Genomic DNA, 27,943 nt, shown 5'->3' on the forward strand with positions numbered 1-27,943 from the left:
GAGAAAATTAGCCGCCAGTTGATGTAGATACAGGCTAATTTCGGCAATGCAACATGGCTATTCTACTTATATTATAGTCCATGCAGGAGTCCAGGACTCAAGATCTTATCGTCTTGAATTGGTTTTAAAATTGAAGGCTTTTTATGTTGACATCCGCCGTCGCCGAGGACCGCATGGTCCAAGTGGGGTGGGATTTGAAAAGGCTAATTGGATGGCTGTATAGTTACAAAGCAACATGGGAGTAAAGTCCTCGAAGAATCCGTTCATAAATTAGTACTCAAAGCGGGGAAGGAAGGCAGGGCAGGGGGCAGGAGCAGGGTGGGGGGAGGGGCTACTTGATGTTACAAAAAAATTCGTTGTGAGACGTTATGGTTTTGGGGAAACTTTCTTGATACTTTAGGTGAAGATATTTTCGACCATGTTAAAAATTTTCCAGCTAAAAATCAACGCAAAATCAGAAAATTAAGGAGAATTTGAATATTTCTGACTGAGCGAAAAAGCCTAAATGTAATTTAGGTTTCTTAATCCTTTCCCCAAACTCGTTCCTTTAAAATACCTGAGAATCGATTAAGTGTTACCTATCCAATTTTTTGTGTGAATATTTTGATTATATAATAAAAATTCAAAATAAAATTTAAAAAAAAATTGCTTTTTAATTTTTTTTTTGAAAAAAAAAAAAAAACAATAAATGTAAAGAAAATACGATTGGAAGTAACACCGCAATCGAAGTTACGTATTTATAGACTGCGGTGTCTAAGAGGGCGAAATTTCGGTATCCGACTCCACCCCCAACTCGAGGTTCAAGTGAATTCTCCTTGCAGTTTAATGAGAGAGCTCACGCGATTAGTTTTTCCCGATACCACCAGAGAACGCTCGACTCAACATACGAGCGTAGGAAATACTAGAGTGCGAGAAATAATTGCTATTTTCTCATAACACCCCGTCCCCATCCCCCATGTTTAATTACGGCGACCCTCACGACGACGTCTCTCGCGCGAGTGACTGCAAGGTCACCTGTCTGGGTCAACGACCCCCGCAGTCACTCACCCCTCCAGTCAAGAGACCCCTTCGGTGCTGGCCGCTAAAGTAAACTTTGTCCACTACCCTGCCGAGGACCATGCGAGTAGACCGGCCGGTTAACGTAGAATTCCCATTGTATGGATACAATTTGTAAAATGTGATAGCGGTAATTGGATTACTATCTATATTTGGCACTGATAAGCGTGCGTCTGATAGACTTGACGTGAATCCAAGGTAAAAGTTCCGTGCGCCGATACGATCTTGCTAATTGACTTCACTTCTTTTGGGTTATTTTAAATTTTTTTTTTTCTTTTTTTTTTTTTTTTCAAACGTCTCTTAACAGGTGACAGTAGTGGTATTTCAGCCAGAATCAACCCAACTACATCAGACATTGTCTAATTTTCACTCATGTTTCATTTTTTCATGAAGAAAACTAAGCAAAATTTTGACTTAAAATCGTGTAAGTATATGTATTCTATATAAGTAATTGAAAATCGGAGAAAAGTTTCAAAAGTTAGTGCAATGAAAATAAAAAATCTTAAACCCACCAAGGCATATATATTTTTTCCCCATTTTTTAGACAAGTCAACCATGTAGTTTGACATTTCTACGGAACATTCTGCTGAGTGAGAAGAAAAATTAAGGAAGTTTTCAAGAAATTGTGTTGAAAAGTTTTCCAAGGAAAAAATAAAGTAGGTACGACTGGAAGTCTGCAACGTGGCAAACTGAGTTACGTGGTTTCGCACTGTGGCCATCAAAATGGATACCTATGGTCCTCTTTTTTATTTCAAATTTAATATGGCTATGTCTTTTTCCATGAGAGAGTAGTCCAATTTACCTAGTCATACCATAGTTCATTTGTTTGAGTGTATAAGAATTTTGCAACGTAGCAAACAGAGATATGTGGTTTCGCACTGTGACCATCAAAATGGATACATATGGTCCTTTTTTTATGTTAAACTTAACGTGGCTAGGTCTTTTCCCGTAAGATATCAGTCTAATTCACCTCGCCATACCAAAGTTCATTTGTTTGAGTACATAAGAATTTTGCAACGTAGCAAACGGAGATATGTGGTTTCGCACTGTGACCATCAAAATGGATACCTATGGTCCTTTTTTTTAAATTTTAAACTCAGCGTGGCTAGGTCCTTTTCCATTAGATAGCAGTCCAATCCACCTCGCCATACCTAGGCATAGTTCATTTGTGAGAGTGTAAAAGAATTTTGCAACGTAGCAAACGGAGATATGTGGTTTCGCACTCAGCCATCGATCGATCGAGTGTTTCACATCAGTAGCGTGGCGTGAATTGCGATTTATCGATTGTTATGCCATTTAAACCTATGGTAAAGAATCGATTATTAAGGTGTTCACTGCGAACACCCTGTTTATCGATCCTTTTCCATAGGTTTAAACGGCATAACGATCGATATATAGCAAAGCACGCCACGCCACTGTTTCATATTCATTCACACGGACGAAATCTCAAGCTGTAAACCCGCGGGAATATCCACCACTGTGTGGAATCGTTTCATCGAATGGTCAGACTGACGACGTCAGTCCCCAGGCCAATCACACAGCGGACGGCCGCAGTCGGTCGTAACAAGGTATGGCGACGTGCAGTGCACGCAAATGGGGGGTTTCTCGCTGTTTACGCCGGGGAACCAACGGGGAACGGTAGTTGGGCCGAATTGTCGTGAGCTGCACTTAACAGTATCACCAGTTGGTCACTAGCGTGATCGTGATTGACTTCCTCGTCCTCATCCGCACCCTCACCTCACCCTTGCCCCCACCCCTAAGCCTCCCCTTTCACGTGAGCTAATAAAAGCTTACGTACCTCCGCTTCCTTCCGCGCTTGTGTCTAGCCTGCCCTCACGCTTGCCATGTTTATGCGTGGTTCTGCTCGACTGTTGAAGAGTAGCAAAAAAGACAACAGTTGATAGTGAAACAGAGTGAGAAAATAATTTGCCTACACGCTGAGAAAAATTTCGGAGTGATATGCGGACAATACCTTCATACTCTATGCTCAGGCCGGGTCAAATTGACCCGAGGCTTGCTGAAAATACGTGTTTCGCAGGCTGGACGAAGCCGCACAGTGGATCGAGTTAATGGGAGAGGTCGGACAAAATTTGGAAACTTTAAAAGCTCATATTTCCGTTCATACAAAACTTGAGGTTTTAAAAGTGGTTTCATTGGTTTCTTCGTGAAGCTTTCTTCTAGATGCAGCCCTATTAATGTTTGAAATGCGATGAAATTAACATTTAAATTTGCAATTTTAGTCAAAAATTTCATGTCCGACCTTTCTAATTGACTCGATCCACTGTAGGCCGGTGCATACTAGCTTTCGATATGGGTCTACAAACCCATCTCCGAAAAAAGTGAAGTTGGTTTAACATTCTGGATGTAAAAAAGTGGGCGAAAACTCACAAAATGCTGAATTACCCGCCACATTCATTGTTAAGTTTACATCTTGACATTGCTAAAGTAACTGCTGTAGCGGTTAAATCAGCGGTTTGTGAGTTCGCGAACACTTTTGTTTACATCCAGAATGTAAAATCAACTTCACTTTTTTTATCGGTGATCCCCAAAAAAGAATCAGATGTCAAATTGAAAAAAAGAAGAAAAAAAATCCAAAAAAATCGAGAGTAAATACAACCGAAGAGAAGAGAGACGTAATCGGGCCTCGTTTCTTTAAATTTTCTCCCAAATCAAAGTGACACCTCATTGTCAGCATGTCAGCACAGAATAGAGCATTGCGCGTTTATATCTCGCGTCATCGTGCCTTCAATTTTGCAGACGCAACACGGGCATCCATCAAGCACGAATAGTTGTATCTCTGCGCCGTCATCAACGCGCATCCATTCCCTTGCTCTAATTCCATATTGTGCTTGTTTTAGTTTGTCTTATTTGTAGTGGTGTCTTTAAGGCTACCTGAAAAACACAGCCAAAGATAGGAGAGACGTAATCGGGCCTCATTTTTAAACTTTTATCCCGAATCTGAGCAATATCGTCATTGGCAGCTTAGAGCGAAGAATTGCGTTCACGCCTCGCGCTCGCGCCTTCAATTTCGAAGATGCAACAAGGATACTCCATCAAGCACGAATAGTTGTATCTCTGCGCCGTCATGACACGCGCGTGAGGTGTCTCTTATTTTTGAAATGGGAGAAAAGTTAAAGTTAAGTTTGCTCAAAATCTACTTTGATGTGTTCAAATCAATAATCATTGAAAAAAAAGTTAAGAGGTCTCGCAGCAAGGGTCCAAGAATTATTATTTCTGTACGAGCTGTGTTGTCAGGGAATTTTTTTGACGACTTCCCCTAGAAATCCCCGAAATGACTATTTCACCTATAAAAGTGATAGTAGAGCCGTAACGTCACTAGATAAAAATGACAAGACAAAAAAACAAAAACAAAAAAAAAACCCTCGAAATGGATAATCTGCGGGGTAGAGGCCCAAGTAAAAGGTTTTCCACTCTTTTAGAGGTGATTATCGTCGGGCTCTTAAGGTGTGCAAAACCTCGGAATGGTTAATCTGCGGGGTAGAGGCCCAAGTAAAAGGGTTTCCTCTCTCATCGTGGTGATACTCAGGCGATTAAACTCCGAGTCATTTGATCACCCGCCAACTATAGATTGCGAATCACCCCGAGGTCCCTTTTCGCGAATGCAGGAAACGTCATTGCCTCGCTTCCAGCAACAGGTTCAACGCACGACGACCCCGGCCCGGGGGCCGTTAGCCAAGGAGAAAAGGCCAACCTCGCCGGAACGCGGAAGATCCCGATTGATTTTTCGCGCGAGGACCGCGCAAGGAAGCGCGGATTGACCTTGAAGGAGCTCCCAAGTGTGAAAAAAGGGGGGGATGAAGGAGGACGAGGAGGGGCGGGGTCGTAATTACGGTAAAATTACAGATAACATCGAAGCACCGATGATTGATGGACAGGTTTTCGGCAACAAAGACGCCGCGTCGATGACGTCACGATGGCAACGGGAAAGGGTTGGTCGTCGATAGGGGCAGGGGCGAGGGCGGGGGGTTCGAACCCCCGGCGCTCGGTGTAAAGAGAGCAGTTACCCTCTATTGACGGGCCACCTCTTGTCTCGAGGGTTCCGTTCCGTGCGTGTCGACCGACTTGGCCGAGCCTACACGTGCCGGATGTGTTTGTTTTGATTTTTTTACGAGCTGGGAATCCGTGCGTTTTCGCGAGGTTCTAGTGGTTGAAAACATCGATTTTTGGAGCTGATAAGATCCTAACGCGATTGTTAAGTGCGTGATAAGGATCCACCATCGAATTTAGTGTTTTTTTAACTCTTAAATCGTTGGTTTAGAGCGTCGTGTTCGGCGGCTGATGCTAACAAGCGTTGTAAGCTAGGTTTGCGCCTTTTCTTACTTTTGCACCAAAGTATTTGCATTTTCCGAAAACTCCTAACGAGAAGTGATCATTTTTACCAATTTTATACGTTAAGGAGCTATCGGCTGACCACATTTTGCGTGTTTGTATAACTAAAAAGAATCAGCGTTGGTGAGGGCATGAAATGAAACGCTCTCGTGCATGCAGCGGCGTTTTCTGCCTACATAATTTCCTAAAGAAATGAGAATACTTGAATAGAAAAAAGATCTAGCATCCAAATCTTGAAACTCGAGTTTGACATCATTTCTTTAAAGGCAAGATAATTACAGAAAACGCAAGACAATAATTCTGGCATCCATTCCTGCATGCGGGATGGTATCTTGCCTACCTGCAAAATCGAAGGCGGGATGGAAATGTGCATAATTTGCATATTTTTCGCTCTTCTAAATTGTTTTGGAAGTTTGTTTTTGGTCACCGGGTTGGCTCACGCGAAACTGATTACAGTTTTTTTGCAAGCCTGAAGTTTGAATTAGTTTATTTCAAAATTGTCCGTAAGACTAGTTTCTCGCGAATAAAGTAACTTCGGACTTTTTGAATATGTTCTGCGTTAGGTTTTGCGGAAGTTATTGAGACATAGAAGGTGCTTTGCAAGATGCTTTGAGAAAGGTTTTGAGAGAGGAATCTTCTCCAAAAATATGCCGCTAATTCCATTTTCCCCTTCAATGCTATTATAGGGTCATAATCTTTTTCATATCTATTAGCTGACCTAGAGTTAGTTACGATGACGAAATACAATTTTATTACAGCTTAAAAAAGAGATATCGTCACCTTCCAGACAAAGTATCACAAGCGCCATGCGACGTTTAAAAATTTCCGCCGCCATTTTATTTTTTTATTGAGAAATTGTTGGTTGAATCTGTTCGAAAATTTCACTAAATTTTATCGGTAGCACAAAGAAAATTCGGTGTAATTTTCGGACAGCTTCGTTGAACAATTTCTCTGTAAAAAAATATAATGGCGGCGGAAATTTTTAAACGTCGCATGGCGCTTGTGATACTTTGCCTGGAAGGTGACGATATGCCGTTGGAAAGAACCGTGCCTTATAAAAATTGAACACTGGAATCCTGAAATGTAGAACCACGGTCTGATTTTGCCGATCGTGTTGAGATGGAAGAGACATAAAGTCCTCTTTACTTAAATAAAAACAATCAGTTTTAAGATTGGATTTTGTCGAATTATATAATGTCAGAAATTTAGGAAACTAAAACTAAAAATTAATACTCCCTAAGACAGAGAGTCTAAGAATGCAAGCCAGCCAACTTCTTTTTCGCCACACTCGTCGTAAGCAATCGATGGAGCCATTGAAGTTAATTTACGCCTCAGAAGTTTCATTCACGGCATTCGAAGCAGTTCAATCCAGCTGAAAAATTATTTAGCACCCAACGTTCCATCGATACTGCGCATTATAAGTTTGTTGATGTAATGCTCAAGGACTCAAAACATAGATTAGTCAGTTAATGAATATTGCAGGACTCTTACGTGCAAAACCCTCTTCGAGGAATTTAAAGTGAGTGATTTAAAAACATTGTAAACGAAACAAACCGCGGCATTGAGGGAAATTTTTAAGATATTATTTAAAAATATTTGCAAAAGTTATTAAAGCTGAATGTCTGCAAGCGTATAGTAGATCAGGAACGATACTTACCAGGTATTCAGAATTGAGTACTCCGCAGATTATCTTGAGCTCCAAGTTTTGTGTTCGCCTTCAAAAAATAGGATGGGCAAATTGAGCAGCTTAAAATCTTCAACAGTGCAACAGTGGCTTTGCCGCATTATTGGGCGACATCATTGATTTTTTATTTAAATATATTATTAAAAATCGATTTTAAAGTATGGCCCTGGCACCCGCCTTTAATAAACATCGATGGTTGTACGTACACTTTGATGAGCAAAACCAAGTGCTACCACCTTGCGAAAAGCGAGAATAGCCACTAAATAAACTAGATTTAGTAAGATCAGAGTCAAGAAACGCGCCCGAAATAAGATAAAAGATGCCTGAATTTCAAGCTATCTAATTTATTTAATCCATTTGGGGCATTTATCATGAATGAAATGAATTGTAAAAACTACAATGTGAATCAGGCCCACAATCTGTCTAGACGTTTTTTTGCACGTGCTGCATTTTGTATGAACTGGATGATACCGTTATCTTCCAAGAGATAATTTAGAACATTTTTCTGTGAGTTCACAAGTAATTTTTTTTAGAGTGATGGTCATGCAATCGCACTTAAACTCAGTTTCATAAATAATGAGATGTTAATGTCCGGATAATGTAGGGGATACCATTCCTCAGGAAAGAATAAAGAATAGAAACGATATTTTTTCAGATAGTTATTCAAAAGGATATCGACGGTGTAAGTCGGTAGTTACATAACTCGGTTGGCGACGTCGCATATTTTTTGTCATACTTTATTTTTTAAATGGAAAATTACTCAACCGCAATTCTTTCAAATTGCCGTGATTTTTTTTCTCTGTGCGAAGAAAATTCAGCAAAAACTTCAGTGAATGATGTCAATTTGTTGATGCTCCTTTAAAAAAATAACTTAGAGGCGGAAATTTTCAGACACCGCAAACGAGTTATGTGATTGCCGACTTACACCGTCGATATACATATTCATCCACTAAAATTTTTGTAACACCATCCTAAAACTTAGAATCATTGCTTCCCGCCTCTCATAGCGCTTTAATGCCTGATCTTTGGTTACATGTGCCTTAGGTCGTTTTCACGTCTGATTCGTAAAATGCTCACAGTATATCAACGCTAAAAACGATACAGCGTGTTCACGAACATGTGCTTGACTCTAATTCGGCGCCCGAGAAAAGCCCAGAAGTGACCGTCGACATGGTGACCGTGGCGGGAATTTCGAAGGACCTAACGTGACCGACCTCCGTCATGGGCGCCGGCGCCCATGATGAAACCTGATGGGAAACCGGTTCAAAAGCCGGCTCCGAAGAAGTCCCAGCCGAGGAACGGGGGCCCCAAGTTGTCGCCGAACCGCAAGTCCAAGTCCACCGAGGCGCCCAAGAAACCGGACCCGAAGCGCGGCCTCTCCGTCGACTCGCCCAGGAAGCGCGACGCCCCCGCCAACGGCAAGAAGGGCGCCCCCCGCGCGAATGGTGGCCCCGTGCGCGCCGACCCCGCGGCCATCGACCCGCATCTGGACGCCCTCCTCCAGGCCCACCATGGTGGATCGCCCCGGGACCCCGAGGCTCAGCCCCTGAAGAGACGCAGCCTCTTTCGATCTCGCTCCACGTCGAGGGAGTCCAGCCCCGGCAACATGCCGCGATCCAAAGATAGTGATAAGTAAGTAATTGTTTGAAACCTTCGCAAATGCATGATATCTTAAATTAGGATTAAACAGCCAGACTGCAAGAGTGTTTTCCATGAGCTTACGCTGAAAAAAGAAAAATATGGTAGATTTTACCATACTTTGACCCAGTTATCCGAGTACGGTAATGAATACTAGACTCTATGGTATATCCCCAGGGTTCTTGTGAATAATGCTTTAATTTTGGTTACCTCCCCTAGATAGTGTCACTTCGTAAAAAAATCAAGTAGACTTATAGAGATGTTACCATTTTTTTTTCAGTGTACGTATGATTCTTCTCACTAATTCCACCCCCCTTATAACAGCCCCCGGTGTTAGAGCTACGGCCGCAATTTTTTTTTTTTTTTGGTGGGGGGAGGGAGGTCATCTTTTTCCCCACACTTTTTCGAAATTTTCAAAGTAAAACGCAAAAAATTGGCTACCACTCCTCCTTTATTGTACCTCGCTGAATTCATCCATTGCCCTAAAAGTAGAACACAAATGTCATTATTCGTGTTGGGCGCTTCTGGGTACCAGATGCGCCCTTTCCAGCCGTTCGACTCCCCCGATGTAACATGTACTATACTACATACCGTTTTGCCTTATGGGTAATGACGCCATTCTGGTACACCCGGGAAAATTTGATTTTCTTCTGCATCTGGTATTCGTAAAAGTTTTCGTGAAATGTTTTGCTTTTAAGCATAACAATCTCGCACGGACGTATTACCTGGTTAAACTACTTTGGGGCTTCGTTATGCTTAAATGCCTCATATTCGAGGTTGTAGTTTCAGATTGATTCGAAAAAATCACGAACAGTCACGTGATCTCTTCATTTTAGTGACGTATTACTGTGCTATTTTGTGATTGGTTCATTTTCTCGGCGCATCATCGTCAAGCGTCAGCTGTTTGCGGCTCTGGGTTGAAGGTTTAAGGTTATGTCAGAGAGAATAGAAAGTTAGAGGCCCGACTCGATGCTAGGTAATTGAAACAGATGCGCTCGCAGCGCGCTCGCTGGCAACGTACGCAACTCCTATTTTCTATTGTTTTCCAGAGACTAGCGGCGGGTATGTTGCTGCCGGACCACCTTCACATAGGCAATTTGTTATACATCGTCCGTCCGCAATACTCTCGCTTGGCCGTATGAAAACGTTCCTCGCATGCGCAGTGTTAAAGAAGCGCCCTCCAACGCTTTGGCGTTGGAACTGCTTGTTTTTGCCATTTAACTCATTTTAATCACAATTATTCATATCTTCTTTACGAATTTATTTCCAAAGAAACTTTCTGTAAATCATTTTTCATTCATAATTTTTAATAAAAAAACAGATGAAGGCGAACCTTGCCTAGGGCCCACTTATGGCTAGTATAGGACACTGATCATTGTGACCCGGAATGGTTAGTGTTCCTTGGTTTTCAACGATACTCTAACGAAGACGATGCTCACCAGATATTTACAGAGAACATACATGGCAAATGAGAGGATTGAAATTAAACCTAGGATCACAGATATAATATCAAGGCAGAGGAACTGGAAAATATTTGCTTCGGCGGTAGCTGGCCTCAGATGCGATGCCCCTCCATGGCGGGCCACGTGTTCTACCCAGAACATGGCTTTGTCCATGGATTGAGAAGTAAAATCATGGGATATGGCCGAATGTTTCTTAATGTTCTCCGCGTAACTAGAAAAGAAGAGGAATTTCTTGTAAAGCAGAGCTCTCATAAAATTAACCAAAATTAAATTATTCCCGTTTTTATAGAAGGAGGGAGAGGAGAGGTCGGACAAAATTTAGAAACTTTAAACGCTTATGACTCCGTTTATACAAAAATTTGAGGTTCTAAATGTAGTTTCATTGGTTCCCTCTTCAAATTTCTTTTTGTAAGCATACCCCTTGAAACTTAAAATGTGACAAAAAACCATCAAGATATGCCGTTTTAGCCAACAATTTCATGTCCGACCTCTCTAATTGACTCGATCCATCGTGCGTCATTCGCGCAGAGTGCGCGGAGTATATCATTACGGGCCTCGTTAATTTTTTTAAAATTTTTTTGTGAAGGACACATTTTCCATTACTCAGACATTTGATTTCAAGATATTTTAAAGAAGACCAAACGGTTTTTGCGATTATAAGAATAAATTAGAGGGATAAGGTGCTGACTATATTTTGCTCCCTAATTTGGTAGGATCTTCTTTACAACCTCCTCAGTAATCAAACACATCCATCACCGTTTTTACTTTAAGTTTCAAAGCTTATATTTCTGAGAGTTGAATTAAAAAGTCGTATACTTACCTTTTGTCATACAGCACCTTGTCAATAGCTGATTTAATTTTTTCGAATGAGTGTAGCTCTTCAGGCGACAAACGGATCCCAATCTTAGCATCCACTATTTTGGCGACGTTGCACCTTTGATCCGAAAATAAAGGGATTCCAACCATAGGGACCGCGTGGTGAACAGCCTCTTGAAAACTCTGCAATCCTCCTTGCGTGATGAAAACTTTTACGTTTGGATGCCCTGTTGGAAAAAAGTTTTGATTATTGAAACGTAAGAGGGAAAAAAAAGATGCTTGTTATAGTATGTTTGAAAAGGGAAGAAAAAAGGAGATAAAGTGAAGTGTAGGAACTAGGTTCAGAAATAAAAGATTTGTCGAAAATTCTTATCAGGTGGTTGCGTGTTACTAACCGGGGTAAGGTCGCCACTCCAATTTGTATTAATTTAAATTCCTTTTGTATCTAAAGAAGAACTCGTAACGGCTCGAAATGTCCCTCCTTTTTTTAAAATTATTTTTTAATTTTTTTAAATGTAGGTATTTAAATTTTAGCCTTATTAACGCATGTTTTTAGTTTTTGCCCTGTTTTGGTGCTTCTTGTTGCCTTTGTATTTAATTCGTGCATCACCGTATTTTTTTTGAAAGATTAAGCTTTTTCACTGTAAGTTAACCAGGTTACTCGGCAAACTTTAAAGTTTGCTGAAATAGCACTGAAACTAAGCATAGCTTCGAAAAATTTCTCTCAGTCCGAAAAAGATCAATGCGTCATTTGGTTATATCCATTCATTCATAGGTAATGACATCAACTTAGAAGTTATTCAGTTATATCATTAGAAAGTACGTTATTTGAAAAGCATAATCTTTACACTCCTTGAGAATTATCTACCCCCTAAATATGAAGAACGTATACCTGTGGGAGAAAAGAGGGATCTTTAAAGTTTTAAATGTATCCTGTTTTTATCCTGGTCATAAATTAAATTTTTTTTTTATTTGGTTGGCTCATCCAAGACTGGACTTAACGCCCCCCGCCCTCCTTTCCTTGTAAGATCTTAAGAGGCAAGTTCAGACCACCCCCTCTTTCTTTAAGTAGTTCATGTAATAATTAAACGGCCCCTAACTGTTCAATGTCACCTTTGAGGCTACCGAAATATAGTCCACAGTGCAGGACTTGTTGCACAGAATAACTCAAGACCTAAATTCTACAAGACTAAAAAATCAAATTGTTAAAAAAAAAAAAACCATTTAGTTAAAGCCGATTTGGTTGTCGCCATCCAACTAACCTAAAATACTTTGCTGAGGAAACCATTTTTGTGTCAGGACGTTGTCACCTAGACCGGGCATTGGGCCATCCGCCTCCCACTTCCAAAGTACTCGATATCCTTGTGGCAACTCTTTGAAGTATTTTAATACATTGTTCCTCGCATCCTCGGCCAGAGATGTACTTTTGAAATTGCACCCTAGATTAAAATAGATCACACCTTTATCTGCACCTTCTAGCCAGTTTTGTAAAGCCTGGAAACAAATAAGTCCATTTAAACGAATTCTAGCCAAACTTTTGCTAGAATTAAAACTAGTTGTAGTCTTCTCTCGCACACGTTGAGTCAATGTACGCGTTGTCTGTTATGGTACAGTTTCCGGACTAAATTTTCAACGAATCCTCGCGAGTTTAATCTCATTCCACTCAGTGTAAATGCTGCTCTACGCTGAAAATCAGTTTTTTGCATTAAATTGTGTGTAACAATAGTTATTGCTTCTCAAAGACACACATTGTGTGGCAGCGCAATGTAGTGGCGCATCTTGTCCCTGCATCACTTGGAATCACCTTAATGGTCGCTGGCAAACCAAAAAAGGAAGAAAAAGAATCATAATTTATAGCGATCGGCGTTAAAAAACTTCCGACCGTATTTTGATGACACGGCGAATGCGAATTGCAAGGCTGATAAGTCACAATAATGGAAAGCATTCTTTTAATTTTAGTAAGCATTTTATCACACTTTACTGACAGTCTACTACAAACCTGTTCAATTTGTTATATTATCCCAAAACAGGTTGGATATATTTTCTGAATTTATATCTCCCTTCCCTCTTTAAAAAAATGAACTGACGACATCATTTGTCGCATACCTTTGGCAAAGCCTCAGGAGGTCGCAGATGTAGAGGACCAACTTCAATTACATTTGGACCAAGAGGTCTTGGATAGAAATACATTGAATTCGTCGCCATTAATATCAAACTGATATTCGTCCAGCAGCCATCAACTAGCGATTCTTTCTCCGGTCCGAAAGTTTCTTTGAAAAACCGTCTAGCAGCATTCTCCAACAGGCTTTGTTGTACAGAAGCGAAATATCTGCTCAAAATCCAGTTGTAAATTTTTTCCCAAAGGTTCATTCTATCAGTGTATTCACCACGAATGTAAGGGATGAAAGATGGATGGCTGAAGCTGCCCATGTAATTTTCGGTGCCTGTTGGCTCAGCAGGGAATGACGATAAACTGATTATTGGAATTGCTCCCGCAAGAAGTCGAATCATTGCACAGCTGGAGGGGATGAGCAATGATTCTATGATAGCCACATCGAACTTAAGTTTCTCTGAATGTACTTTCCTGAAAAACATTAGTAAAACAATACTTTTTACTCCTGCTTTAAGTTTTGAACTACATGCATTTCGCCAACTTCGCCCTTAATAATTTTCTGTTATCGAAGTAAACATGAAAACTAAACAAAATAATGTCCTAAAACTGTAAAGTTATTCAAGATTACAATGAAATCTCTCACAAAATTTCAAGCCAGAATTTTCTTTAGTCAAAGTTTGACATAATAGTTGCGTTGTGAGGGAGACCTTTTGTAAGGCATTTCAATGAGTGTTTTAACTGTTGGTCCTCTGCCCCTTCCCCTAATCTGTGGGAGGAATCAGGAATAGATTTGCTGGGTTTTTTTCGCCTTTTTTGGCAAACTGTACTAACTATCTTCTTAAATCTCGGCTAGTGAACAATTTGACTATTCACCCATGTGGCCATTCTCGAGGGGATGGAGCGTTCCCCAAGTAAGAATACCAACTCCCCAGTTTTAGGAGAGGAGGAATGGTTATGCCAGTTTCCTCTGAGGATGAGAGACTGGAAATAAAATATTCATTTGACCACCGCCTCCGGAAAACTTTATGTAGATTTCTGAGGAGTTACCAACTGTCGAGGCGGTTCAAGGGGAGTCTCTGAGTAATCATATTCGGGAACTTACAAAATATTTATATTCATCTAAGATTTTTTGTCACTTAATCAGTTATAAGTTTTCATAGTCTCATTTTCGGTGGAAGATCACTTCCGGCGTGTAAGGAGAACCTAAATTGTCAGCTCTTAAAGCATCAAATAACAGATACGAAATTCACAATTCTTCGGTGGTAACTGTTTGAACTTATTAGGATGAAAAAAGTCCTTGGAAGAGTATTTTCAAGGACTCACTTTTTGAAATTTAAGAATGAATTAGTTAGAAACTGCTTTCTAGGTAGCTCAGCCAACTGTGCAAAGATCTCCAGCATTTGCCACGCCGATCTTGGGCGTTGAAAGTTTACAGTGTTGTTTTGTCTATTATCTGAGAAGGTTTCATCTGGTACTGCAACGTCAACAAATGTGTAGTTGCCATGCTGCTCGAGGCTCTGAAATATACAGTAACTATGCGTAGGTATTAATTTTATTGAAAGGCTATTTGTACGTACATAAACGTACGTACAGTGATTTTCTTGAAAAATTGATTGGACCTCTAGACAAGGTTCTCAATTAAAGCCCAACCCTGCTTGCTTTCTTCTCAAACTTTCCTAAGGAAAACGAATCACACAACGGGCAGCCTGGAAATCAACTTTTGAACAAGATATACGTTTTTTCTATAAACATTGGTTAAATGGCAAAATTGCAAAGAGGGTCAGTCACCGATATTATCATGGGTACACCATATCAACATCACCTTGTAATATTGAGTGTCGATTAAAGAAATATTTAGAGGCGGAACACATCGACAAATATCGTAAGGAAAATGAGAAAAAATCCCAGTGGGTTGATTATTGAAATGGACAGACAAAGCTATCGACAAAGACGACAAAAGGGGTATGGAAGGATCCGATTGGTGGAAGCATGTGGTTGCGATATACAAAGGTGGGAAATAATAGACAAACTAACGGCAATAAATTAACCCACAAGAGACCCTATAGTTAGTCCATCATTTTCCCCCGTGGTCTATAACAACCACCCGTTTCAACCAATAGAATTCCTTATGTCTTCTTTGTCAATCACTTTGTCTATCAATATCAATAATCAGCCCGTAAAAAGGTATAGTGCCACTTTTGATGTAATGTGCAAAACGGACCACTTTTCCTGAACCCCTTACGTCGCTTCGCACGTTATAGAGAAGAGAATAAGCTGTTTCAATTAAAGAAATAAACAAACAACGCAACAAATACGAACCGAAATTTGTAATGGGCTAATCAAAAATACTTCATGACCTCTTCGAACTAAATTCTCTGTCAAGGCCATCACTGGGCGATGATGACTCAAACTGGGAATTGGATATATGATCAGAATTTTAACTGCCCCTGTGACAGAAAAGCACAACACAATATTCAAAATAATCCCAAACATTATTTTTATCTACAAAATCACATCAGCTTTAGACAATTTTGTCACTGCTTTGTATTAGTGTTAGAAGAACTGTCGTAAAACATATTCTTTCATAAAACTGACATTATTAACGATCTCGACTTAACTGTCGATCATGAGGGAGCCGTGCAAAGTTGACCGATTTATTTTCGAGTATGGAAAACTTATAAAAATCCTTATCTACGTATTTTAGTAGTATCGGCTTATGTGAAGAGAGGTGCATAACAGGCGATACCTCTTCACGTTTAAAAAGTTACACAATAGTGCAATATTCTCCGGTGGAAAATTGAAAGAGATACCTAAATGTGTAATACATTTTGAATTGAGTTAACAATGTTGCGTCTTAAACATCTAAACATTTTAAAAAATTTTTTAAAGCCTGTCTATAATATTAAATCTCTGGTGTAGATTCAATTTTTTTTAATTGCTTCCAAAATCTCCCGAGGCATGAGTAAAATGATAAATGGACTAAATTTACCAATATATACCTATAGAGCTGATATTCCTGACTCATGTTAGACACAAGAAACTTATGTTCCATTAGTTCCCAACTTATCCCATTATGCCAGTATGTTATGTTCCATTGTGCCACATCTGATTTTACAAATAAGCCAGAAATAGTATTTCCTTTTTACAAAATGCAGTCAAAATGTCTGATTTAATGTGAGGTTTGTATTAATTAAAACTTCCTCAATGTAGCGACGTTCCAGAGATGTTGTGTTTGACATCCCACGATTTCTCGTTCGGTTTCCTTCCGAACTCTACACTCTTTGGAAAAACCGGCTGCGATTTATGCCGGGAATCTATTTCCGTTGCCGTTAAACTTGACTCTTAAACATTGTTTTGTGATAAGGAATCAGTGTTTCTGGCTAACCTAAAAAGCAATATATTTGTCATTAGTTTCCCGGTCAGTGATTTGATGGATAAGCCAAAAATAGGCTCCTTGTTGCAAAATGAAATCCTTTTATAATTTGCGCCTTAACAGGAACGCCAAGCCACCATTTTTTATAACAAATCTGTGAAAAATACACTGGAAAAAAACATTGGATCTAGAGTTCAGACTCTTAAAAACATCGACAAGAAAAAGTACTCTTGATTCAATCAACTTCCAACCAAGCCTCTTAATTTAAGCGGATTTCGTTTTGATTTAAGCTAAAATCTGATTGAATCAAGAGTATTTTTTTTTTTGTCAATGTTTTCAAGAGTCTGGACTCTAGATCCAATGTGTTTTTTCCCCAGTGTATAGCAATATATAAGCATGTATGCTCAATCCTCGCTGCCGAAAGTCGTTGAAATGTGTGAATTTGTACACACGCCAAGGGAGCAGGAAATCACTCCAAGCTCTAGTTAAATCCACTATTTCACCCCATTACATCGATGATACTCTAATCGTCGTGACTAATGGAGCCCAACAAACCTCGGAGGAAGGGAAATGAAACGGAGGAACCTTGACCACTGGGCGCTCAAAGGATGCATTGCGGGTTGCATGGCCCGCCAAACAAAGGAGTCGGATGACCGGGTCACTGTTCACTTGTCCACTTGTGACCCTCTTTCGCGTTTCAATTATCATTTTTTTTACGTATTCCTTTTGGCCAGTGCTTTCCCCTGTGTCGATCGTTGTTGTGATACATTAACATGCATGTTTAATGGCGGTGTTGCCGATTCACTTGCGAGATATTTTGATTTTTAGGGGGAGGATAATCTGAAATTGGAGAAGTGCCACCCTCGGTAAAAATAGTGTACTAGCACTTGTCTCCCTTACCAGATCGTAAGATGTTGAGAAACAATGGTCCCCCTGACTGCTACAACGTCCAACATCCGATGCGCGCACTGGAAAAAAAAATTGAGGTATTATATTGACTTAAAGCGTCGTTTCTTATCGATAAAATGTAATTTTTTTATTTGATTTTTTTTAAATCCTTGCAGGCTCAACTTAAAGTCAGTTTTTTAAGTTAAATTAATGTTGTTGTGCTATCGTTATGTTTAAGTTAAAAAACGATGACAAAACAACGTTTCCGAAACTCAAAAAAACTGACTTTAAGTTAACTCCGCGTGGATTTGACAAAAAAACCAACGTTTGTCGACAAGAGACGACCCTTTAAGTCAAAATAATATCTCAATAAAATTTAACCGCGTTTAAATTTTTAAACGTGCATATTTTAAATTTTTTAACCGCGTTCCCCCAATTTACTAGGATCCGATGATTCTTCCTCTGACACCTGGGAAATTTTATGGCGCAATAGGTTAGACAATTTTTTGGAATCGCAGGAAAACTATTGAATTTTCCAGGCAAACCGATATATTACCAAGAATTCCTGGTGATCGTTTGCATTAAAAAAATTACCAGGGATTTCCCAATCTTTATTAATAAACTTTAGACACTGCAACAACTTGACAAGACTCTTCCGTACTAATTTGACGATTTTCGGTCAAAAGAAACGTATTCTTTCTGACATGAGCCCTGAGATCCGTAAGAATAAATGGATGACAGAGCTCAAGTCACAATGGGGCCTGCTGTCCCTGCGACGTGACACCGTTCAACAACAACACTTAATTCGTGACTGGTGATGGGGCCACTTTTTAGACGAATTTCCGGGTTCTCCCACGGGGTGCGATTTTCAAATACGTGCTTATTTATCGTAAACATGGCAACTATGAATCAAGTGGAGACAGGATAGACAGCGTGCGTGCAGCCATTCGAGCTTTGTTGCCTTTTTGACGATGATCCGTGATTTTCAGCGCTCTGAAGTTTGTCTTAGGATCATAATGACGTCATTTCTACCGAATGCTTTTGGACTACTTTCTGTGCTAAGAAAAGCCGTTAAATTATTGGAAAATTGCCAAATTTCTGTATACACATTTTATACTTTTTGGACGGATTTATAAATTTTTCTAAGGCACAAATGAACTTAAGCTAGAATATCAAACAATTTTGTTTTTTTACAAAGGGATCGCAAGATAATAGACCTTGAATTTAAAATTTTTACCTCAATTTAAAAAAATAAGCGAAGAAAAAAATGGCTCTGTTTCAGCGGTTTTGGCTCAATTATCCTCCCTTAAAATGATAATAAATTTTAAAAAATATCAACGTCCCTCAGAGGAACAAAAAATTCTTGGATGATTACCTTGAAAGTGTTGCCAGATTACACATAATATGGTCCATTCTATTTTTTTTGCCTGAAATTCATGCATCACATCATATACCAGCAACGGGACTTATCCTGATCCAGCAAAATTGTATCCGTAATCATTGAAAATAGTCTCGCACCTATCACACGATTAGAAAATTCAGAGAAAGAGGTGATAAACTAGATTATTTAATTTTTAAACCGAAATATGAAAGAAAAATTTGAGACTTTGCCTTTCGATTGTTTTATATGCTTTGGTTTCGTTTATTTTGCGACAAAATCCGTTGATCTTGACCTATTGCGCTCAACATGTGGAATTTAAAGGTCAAAAGTTCAATCCTAATCCAGACTCTTCCCAGATAAATCTAGTTTCTAGCTAAAGGATCTCTGGAGAGAGATCATGCGTGCAGCTTATCTGGAGTTAAGTGTCAATTGATACGAAGACTCGTGGGACCTCTCATAATTGGCAGAGCTAGACGCCGATTAAGCTAGTCTGCTGTGCTCAGTAAAAACGCCGTATAAGATATTCGAATGTTGCCCAATTTCCTCTTTGAAAATATGTACTTTTTGAAGAAAGTTGTCGATATTTACCTTGACATTTTCAGATTTTTTAAATCAAATTACGAACGAAAGCGTTTGAAAAATCGGAGGAGAAATATTTCGGCAATTCTATAGAATTGCTGGAATGTGAAACTGTCGAATGTGTCCTCCAAAAAACCAAAAACTCAACTCGATTATTTTGGAGCGAGGATTTGTTTTCCTAGTTCAGACACCAGTATCAGGCTTAAAAAAATAATGTGCGTAATATTAATTGAGCGCTGGGTTCACACTACTTTGCGGGGAAAACACGGCTAAAAAGTTCAAACAATTTCAATTAGAGTCACAAAGTTTGAGCTCTAACGAGTATCAGTTCAAGAGAGAGGGGAGCATGTTCAGCTCAGTTAGATGCATTGGAATACTAAGCTGAGATCAAGCCGATGAGATCTAACGTTTTGGGTTTCAAAGCTCAAACTTGTTGACTCAAATGGAAATTTTTGAACTTTTTTGCCCTTTTTCCCTGCGAAATAGCGTGTACCCAGCCATATTTTACCGCCTTCTTAATTCAACATACTTATATTCTCTTCAAGAATTAATGTAAAAAATTCCCATTTGTATACCACTTTCTACACGTAATTCTGAAGAAAGCACCCACAAAAGGATTGCTTCAATTCGAACAATGAATGGCGTCTGATCCTTATTTTTGTAAATGTCAACACGAACTAGGATGAAAGGATCCTTAAATGGAATGACATCGCTGTTGATTCGAATCCACCAGTAAGGAACCAAAATATAGTCGAGTCAATAATAGATTCATTTGGAATGAGTTTCATATTTAATGACGATCGTGAAGTGATATACAAACAGCTATCATTGTGGTCATTAATATACTTTGTTATGAGAATGGTTACCACCACTCATGATTCTTACAGACAATTTTAAGCCTTGGGACTTTCGTCTGCAGATTTCCCTCTGCCCTCTCTTTATCCGACTCAGGCAATCATGCAATATTTGGATTACATTTTGCAATAAAGGACCACTATTTCTGGCCCATTTTAGAGACAACATACGTGCCATTGGTTTCCCTATGCAGATATGTGCTTTTATGGGTGAGCCAGAGATAGTGGTTCCTTATTGCATATAGTGTAATCCATTTATACATAGAGGGACCATTCCAAAGAGCACAGGTATTTTACGATCGAATAAATCAATTCATAGGTCAATATTGAGAGGCCACCACATTTAAAACTTTTGAAATCATTAATGATCTAAAATTTGACATCTTTAAAAAAAAAATGTCCTTGTGTTAATTTCGTCTCTTATGGATTAAAAAAGAATAAAGAAAAGAAATATGAAATCTGATAACTAATTACAGCCATGCAGAGGCAAATGCGCAGTTTGGGCCAAACTTTCTCAAGATCATCCTGGAGATCTTCATAGTACAAGGACGCCATTCAGGTTTACTATGAAACTCTCAAAGTCACGTCTACCCCATTGCCATGTTGAACTTTACCCTTAAATTCATAAACCTAGGAAATAAACTGAGCATTTAATTGAGAAAACCTGTTCTACCACGAAAATTGAGGATCGAAATAAATAAAAAAAAAAAAATCTTGTGGTTCAGCCTTTTGACAGATGTAAAATCCGGCTTCCCTCTTCTCTCACAAATTGAACCGGGCAAATGTTGGAATTAGATAGACAACCTGATAATAGAGCGGTGATTTCCTAATGAATGCATGCGTAACCGCCCCTTAAACTCTTTCAGAATCACGATAAACCTCATTGTCGAAAGGTATGTGCGTTTCAATAGGACTAGGGCAGGTGGATTTAATTTGAAGAACTTGTTTACCTTGATGCCGAATGTCCTTCTGAAGAGTGTTTCAAGGCTTATTAGAAAGTTGTGTCAGCCATTTTTGGCTGCGCATTCTGTAGATTCAATCATATTGCATGTAACCGCCATTGTCATAGGTCCTTTTAACCGCTTACCCTCATGCTGATGCCGAACTACCGATGTGCTCTCAGAGGATCGGTTCGTAAGAGTAATACAAATTAGACCATAATTTCAAAATTTAAAGACGGTGAGCACATTACGTGATCATAATAAATCATGATAATCAACCGGGTGGATTTTTAAATGTAACTCGAACAAACAATTTAGTGAGTCAAAGAGCTTAGGTAAATTAAAAGTCACTCACAAATTGGATCGCGTTAAGCAGAAAGGAACCAAGTCACATCATCTAATGCCACATTTAATTGGGCAGTTTAATTTTTACATGAAAAAGGGTGTGCAGATTTTTGAGTAAATTCCAGTGGATTTTTCGCATCGCACGAAGAAAATTCCTTAAAACTTTCAAAGAAATCCGCACAAACGTTCTCTTATAAAAAATTAAATTGTACGGTTAAATTTGGCAATAGCTGATGTGGCTTGGTTTCTTTCTGCTAAACGCGGTCCAATTAATAAGTCCCTTTTTGGCCATAGATCGTGACTCGGTGTCATCAGAGGGCCACTTTACCGCAATAAGAAACTCAGATTAAACTTTCAATAATCTGTGAGAGAAAAAGCGGGGGGGGGGGGAAGAGGGGGAAATGTGGACATGTTATGTCCACATTTTTTTCTTCTCATTTAAATGACAGGAACCACCTCAAAAATAAATGCATACTACTACTACCTTCATTCTTAAAAACATTTCATTCATGAATCAAGTCATGAAAGAGAACAGACTCTAAGAGCAGATAAAAACATATGTTCATGTGTACACTGTACGGATATGATAAGATGAAAACCAAAGCGGGAGCCTAGGAAACGCTCCAATGCCAAATTAAACATTTTTCAGTAACAGATGCAGTCAAAATTGAAAGTCCTCTTTAACTAGTTATTTCGTGCGCCTTCAATCTTGTAGGATACTGTGCAACGCCTCTGACGCGAAATAGTTGCTTAAAGCGTTGCGGCGCGGCAGGCAACCAGCGTGACACGCGCATAGGCGCCTACAAACCTAACGGGATACTTCACGCGTTGCGCAATGCGTGAAGTATCCCGTTAGGTTTGTAGGCGCCAGTGCGCGTTCTGCGCTGCTAACACGCCGCTCCGCTCTGTGTTAGGCTCTAATATTTAAACTCGCGGAGTCAGCGTTTTTCAACTCATGATTTTGAAATGTTTGCACTCTCTGCATTGATTATTCCCTTTTAAACTGATGAAAAAGAAATATGTACTACTGGAAAATATAATGTGTTTTTTGTAAATATAATAGTGGTTCCGTGTCAAATTTAATGATTTCCAAAGCATTCAAATTTATTCTTTTATGTTTTGGGCTTTTACTGTGCTGCAGCGTGGTGTAAGCGCAACCAAACGCTCAAAATTGGACGTATTTGACTCAAGGAGGTCGATGTACAAATAAGTTAAAAACAAAAAATTGCGTGCTTCTTAGTTTTTTTCCTCTTTTATTAATTTTTGTATAGTTTCTTTCATCACAACTACGGCTCATTGAGATTCATATCGATGCCATTGCTTGGAAAAGGTTTTACAAATATTTACCACGTTTTAAAAATGTAAATGTTTTTAAAATGAAGTAATCAATTTCATTAAAAAAAAAAGAATGTACATTTAAGGCATATTTAAATCGGAAATTTCAAGGATAGAAATGAAACCAAGTATTTACCAAAGACAATTTGAAAAGATGAATCAAAAGAAGAAATTAACATTTCATTTAAAATATGAGTTACGATAACAACACCTCATTCTCTCTTAATTTTCTCATTTCGATATTGTCAATATAATTTTACACACGGACTAAAATATGACGCTTGAATTTGATTTTAGTGGACTTTACATTTGTGGACTTAACTTAGTGGACGTTTAAGTAATGGACTTAACAATAGTGTGGGCTTTAGAACTGTGGACGTAAAAATTGTGGACGAAAAGTCTGTGGACGTAAAAAAAGTGGACATAAAGTCCGTGTACCGGAATATCATAATTATTGGTCGGGAAGGTCTCCAGACTTAACAAAGCCCGCAGACAAAAATACACAATTTTTGATGTCAGACAGCTTGTAGTAATGGTGGAGTAGATATCTTCTTGACTTTATTGGCTGTTCAAGTTTAATGGCCTATTAACCGCGAAGAGAAAATGGGTCAGTTATGCGTGTCAGTGAATCGTGATTTGACATTTGGTTCCTCTATACTGGCGAAAGATAACAAGGTCTGTCCGATCGCCGAATATCTACGTTCAATATTAATGGAGATATCGTTCGTTGAGAAGTACGGCAGGACGGCAGGGGCATGGGGGGGAGGTCCAAGTGTATTCCAACACACCTACAGGGGATGGTTTTTTAAGTAAACCAAATGAGCCATATTTTGCAATGAGGAACTATACTCTTTGGTGACTATCATAAGAATAACATAATATATACCATTTAATTTTTTGTGAAAATAAGTGATTTCATGGATTAGCCAAAAGTGGAAGTTTCTCCTCGCAAGAAGGTATCCAAATAGTCTTTATGACGCTTCAGGAGCTGCAGGAGCTCAGTATGACGTTTCGATCAAAAATTCAGGTGGAAATATTGATCATTCAAGGAAGGAAGATCATAAATGCACCCAGGCAAATTCCAGAGAGTTATTTTCGTCAACATAATTTTGATAACGTATTTTAATCATGAAAGTGCACTTGATGGTCTAGACCACTTCCAACAGATCATAGCTAACTTTAATTTGCTTTGAACACTCATCTACCACTGATGAAACTGTGAAATATAATAAGGAACAGTGCTATGCACTAATGCAATCGATGGTCTTAGTGGGACTAGACTTTTTCATAAACTCCTAGACCAACAAAGAACTTTTAGAAAGACGTAACAGTAGTGCGCCTTCAATTTTAAGTGATACGATACGCATATCGCGCCGCAGATAGTTAAGTTGCCTAGTCGATTGATCACATCATCACATCATTTACTCTCCGAGCGAAAGCTCCGTAAATACTTGACACGAAAATTCGGCCTTTAAACGAGCCTTATTATTTTTTGCCAGTCCATGAACCTCGATCATCAAAACACGAATAAATGACACGCATAAGTGACCCATTAGTCTCACGGATTCACTCACCACCTAGGTCGTGAGTATTCTATAAATACAAGTATATCCAAACGTGTGGCGTGCAGTGGCGAGGCGTGAACGATCAATTATCGATATTTTCCCATTTGAAACTATGGTTAAACATCGATTATTAAGGCCCTCGTTATTGCGAATATCCTGTTTGTCGATCCTTTTTCATAGGTTTAAATGGCAGATTAATCGATTTATCGCAAGTGATGAGGAATTGGACGGATCGCGAAAGAGAACGTCGACGACGCGCAGTGGAATCAAGTCAATTTGAGAGATCGGACCTGAAATTTTTGACTAAAACTGCAAATTTTGATGTTTATTCCGTCACATTTTAAATTGTAAGAGGTGCACGTAGTAGAAAAATTCACGAGAAAACCAATGGAACCACTTTTAGAATCTCAAAGTTTTGTATTAACGGAGGCATAAGCTTTAAAGTTTCCAAATTTTGTCCGACATCTCCTATTGACTCGATCTACTGTGCGACATCAGAGCTCCTCGTCGATGAAAGTAACTCACGAGGAAACCAATGGAACCACTTTTAGAATCTCAAAGTTTTGTATTAACGGAGGTATAAGCTTTTAAAGTTTCCAAATTTTGTCCGACCTCTCCCTTTGACTCGATCCACTGTGCGACATCAGAACTCCTACCCGATGAAAGTAATGAGTCTCAAAAGGAAAGCAAACGGCAGGTGACAAGTGCGGCTGAGGAGGCGAGGCGCGAAATCGATCGGTGGCGATAAAAACTTGACATTTGAAAGCAAACATCATAGACGTTCAGTTCTGCCCTCATTACGATTCGCCACTTGTTCAAGGGGTAACTTGGTTCAAGTTCACTTGGACTAGCCTTGGCGGCTTGCGGTCTACACCTCTTCATGGTCTTCTTTATCGCTTTTGATTGGAAAAATACAGTTGAATCGAAGGCGACACATGGTTCCTATGAACGCTGAGAAAAAACGCATTCAGAATACTGCCTTGCTGAGGAAAAACCCTTATGATCCTGTAGGCGTTGCTAAATTTCCTCTAACAAATTGCTAATTTTCAGGAAATTATTTGCATATTTTTCTGCCGATTTCTCAGATAATTTTGTTTGTAATTTGATCCAAAGTGTCTGAAAATTCGAAGGAAAAATATTCATAACTGTCCTCAAAAATTAACATTTTATCGAAGGAAATTCGGTGACTGTCAAATGTTCATACGGCGTTTTTCTTTAGCACAGCAGAATAGAGGGACGTCGTAGAACAACCATGCTCAAATTTTTTAAGAGACGAATGCGGATTCAAAAAGGGTGCACCCGAAAGAAAGCGTATATTTATCTTTGATTGCAACGTTATGCACAATTTTTATATTTCATTTTTAATACGTTTTTAAAAAACTACACACAGTTTTTCTGAAAAGTTTTTGCGAATTTACCTAAATGATCTCAAGTAAAAGTATCGAAAATTTCGCAGCGATATTTTCGTTTTTCTATTTTCTTTTAATGTAACAAAAAATTTTTAAATATCATCCGAATTTCTGAATCGTTACAATGAGGTTACATATTTTCCCTGTAATTATGGTAAAAACTGGAGCAGAAAGTCAAGAAGGATGGCACGCAGTCCTGCAGCATTTCTACAGTCTTGTAGACGCTGATATGCGTTTCACGCCACCTGACCGACTGCACTGCGTTTGGCGCAATGCGAGAAGTATTCATGCAGTCTTGTAGGCGCTACGCCGACCGCACTGTTTGGCGCAATGCGCGAAGTATTCTTACAGTCTTGCAGGCGCTAATGTGAGTTGAGCGCCGGCCGCTTTGTGTTCGGCTTGATTATTCGAACGCGCGTTAGAATAATCGCGGCATCGAATTGTAGAACTGAAAAGGCCCATGTCGCATGTGTTTTCACGCCGTATGAGCATTCCAACGTTGCCTCGTTTCTCTCGATTAAATATTTTTTCCGAGAAAAGTTAGGAAAGTTCTTTATACCCACGACCATAATTCAATCTTTTCTTTTCATTTATCATCAGAAGGTAAGACATAAATGACTTGTCAACAAACTAACCTAAACTATTGTCAACATAAAAATGCGTTTTTTCCAACTGTTTCCTGTATTGCCAAACTTCTACCTTAAATTAAATTCATTTTACATTCGCGAATTCCCGTAGCAGATTAAGGTTATTCGCGTAATCTTTGTGCCTTTTTAGCGCGAGCCTCATATATTTTCTCAGACCTTTCGTGCAATCCTGGATTACCGGCTGAAAGAAAGCGACTTACTAAGCCAATAATGAAATATTAGTTGTGACAATGATTATTTACTTTCGGTATTGAAATTGTTTAACTCAACATAAAATTAAAAAAAAAGTCATTCCAACACGTAAATTCTCTTTGTATCGAGGTAAATTTTACTCGGCGTAATTAGCCGCTCCCCTGACACAACAAATATTGTCCTTGCCACAAAAAACAAACAAAAAAACAAAAAAAAAAACAAAAACAAGCAGTGAACTCCAACACAATGTGTTGATAAGGCGCGTCATTAACTCGCACATATCAACCCCTTTAGTTTTCATTTACAGAGATTTCAAAATAGGCAAACAGCATAAAAAGAGAATTCACGATCCAACACTGCGAGGTCAAAGACGCACCTTGACGAGACCGTGTATTGTGAAAGTAGAAAGGTATTCGATCGAATTTAAGTTTTTTGATCTGCCTCAAGCAAAATCTTATCAGATTCTTGAAGAAAAGTGCTACGGAATAATTTAAGCGAAGAAAGGAAAAATTCTGTCGAACTCCTAGAAGATAAAGTCGATTTAAAGGTATTTTGGGGCTAAAATACCCAAATCACCGGTAGTAAAAATCCCGTTATATTATTGAAAAGAAATTGACTCGATATAAATGCAATTGCATTAAATACGTCTTGATTTTGTTATTTTAAACGTCTTTCCATGCAAAGAAGTTCAACCATGTCGTTGCTTTATTCATTCATGAATTGAAAAGTACGCAATCTACATCCGAAAATCTACTGATTTGCCGTAAAAAATTGCAGAAACTTGATATACCAGGTCGATGCACCCACTCGTTGAATTTACCAACCAATTTTGTGAGTGCAAATGTGTAAGAATCAATATGCTATAGTCATTTTGGGTGCATTTATTTTTCATGAAACAATAATAATTTCAATCCCGAAAAACCATCGATTTTCCGTATAAAATCGAAAAAAATCAAAATATGTCAACTCCCCGACGTGAAAATTAGATTCTACGTATGTAAAATGTAAATACTTATGTATCGATATGCTGAACAGAACTATGTGTGGACAGTCAGAAGCCCGCGGCAACATTAATTCAACAGAAAAACTGTAAAAATTAGATAGGATTTTAGCCGCTTTGCCCGCCTCTCCTCGCTACTTACAACAAACCGTTCTTATACTCATCTCAAAATTTTTCTCAGAGCTTTGGGTTATTATCAGCTTCCATTTAAACTCCGGTTCGATGGCCGAATCGGCTGCCAAAAAAGCAAGCCACTGTTGAGGGGTTCTATGAGAAATTCGTGATATTATCGGCTCTCAGGAAATCACCCCATG

The 27,943-nt window shown here is 39.0% G+C and overlaps 2 protein-coding genes across 5 annotated transcripts in view; one reads left to right on the forward strand and one right to left on the reverse strand.

Moving 5' to 3' along the window:
• Positions 1-5,095: 5,095 nt before the first annotated feature.
• Positions 5,096-27,943, forward strand: part of LOC109032585 (kinesin-like protein KIF12) — a 40,620-nt gene continuing 17,772 nt past the window's right edge. For 3 of the 4 annotated variants that reach the window (XM_072300821.1, XM_072300822.1, XM_072300823.1), the window contains exons 1-2: positions 5,096-5,379; positions 8,135-8,722. In XM_072300821.1, coding sequence (XP_072156922.1) covers positions 8,328-8,722 — 395 coding nt within the window. In that variant the 5' untranslated portion in view covers positions 5,096-5,379; positions 8,135-8,327. Of the gene's footprint in view, positions 5,380-8,134; positions 8,723-24,249; positions 24,401-27,943 lie in introns of those variants that run through there. The other variant, XM_072300824.1, reaches the window with a different exon arrangement.
• On the reverse strand, positions 9,978-15,728 carry LOC109032577 (UDP-glucosyltransferase 2-like). Its single transcript, XM_019044792.2, has 6 exons — positions 15,440-15,728; positions 14,444-14,637; positions 13,114-13,591; positions 12,270-12,501; positions 11,012-11,234; positions 9,978-10,402 (listed from the first exon to the last, which is right to left on the reverse strand). Exons 1-6 carry the CDS (start codon positions 15,611-15,613, stop codon positions 10,120-10,122), a joined length of 1,584 nt encoding a protein of 527 aa, XP_018900337.2. The 5' UTR covers positions 15,614-15,728; the 3' UTR covers positions 9,978-10,119.

Source organism: Bemisia tabaci, chromosome 5, assembly GCF_918797505.1.
Source record: "Bemisia tabaci chromosome 5, PGI_BMITA_v3".
NCBI lineage: Eukaryota > Metazoa > Arthropoda > Insecta > Hemiptera > Aleyrodidae > Bemisia > Bemisia tabaci.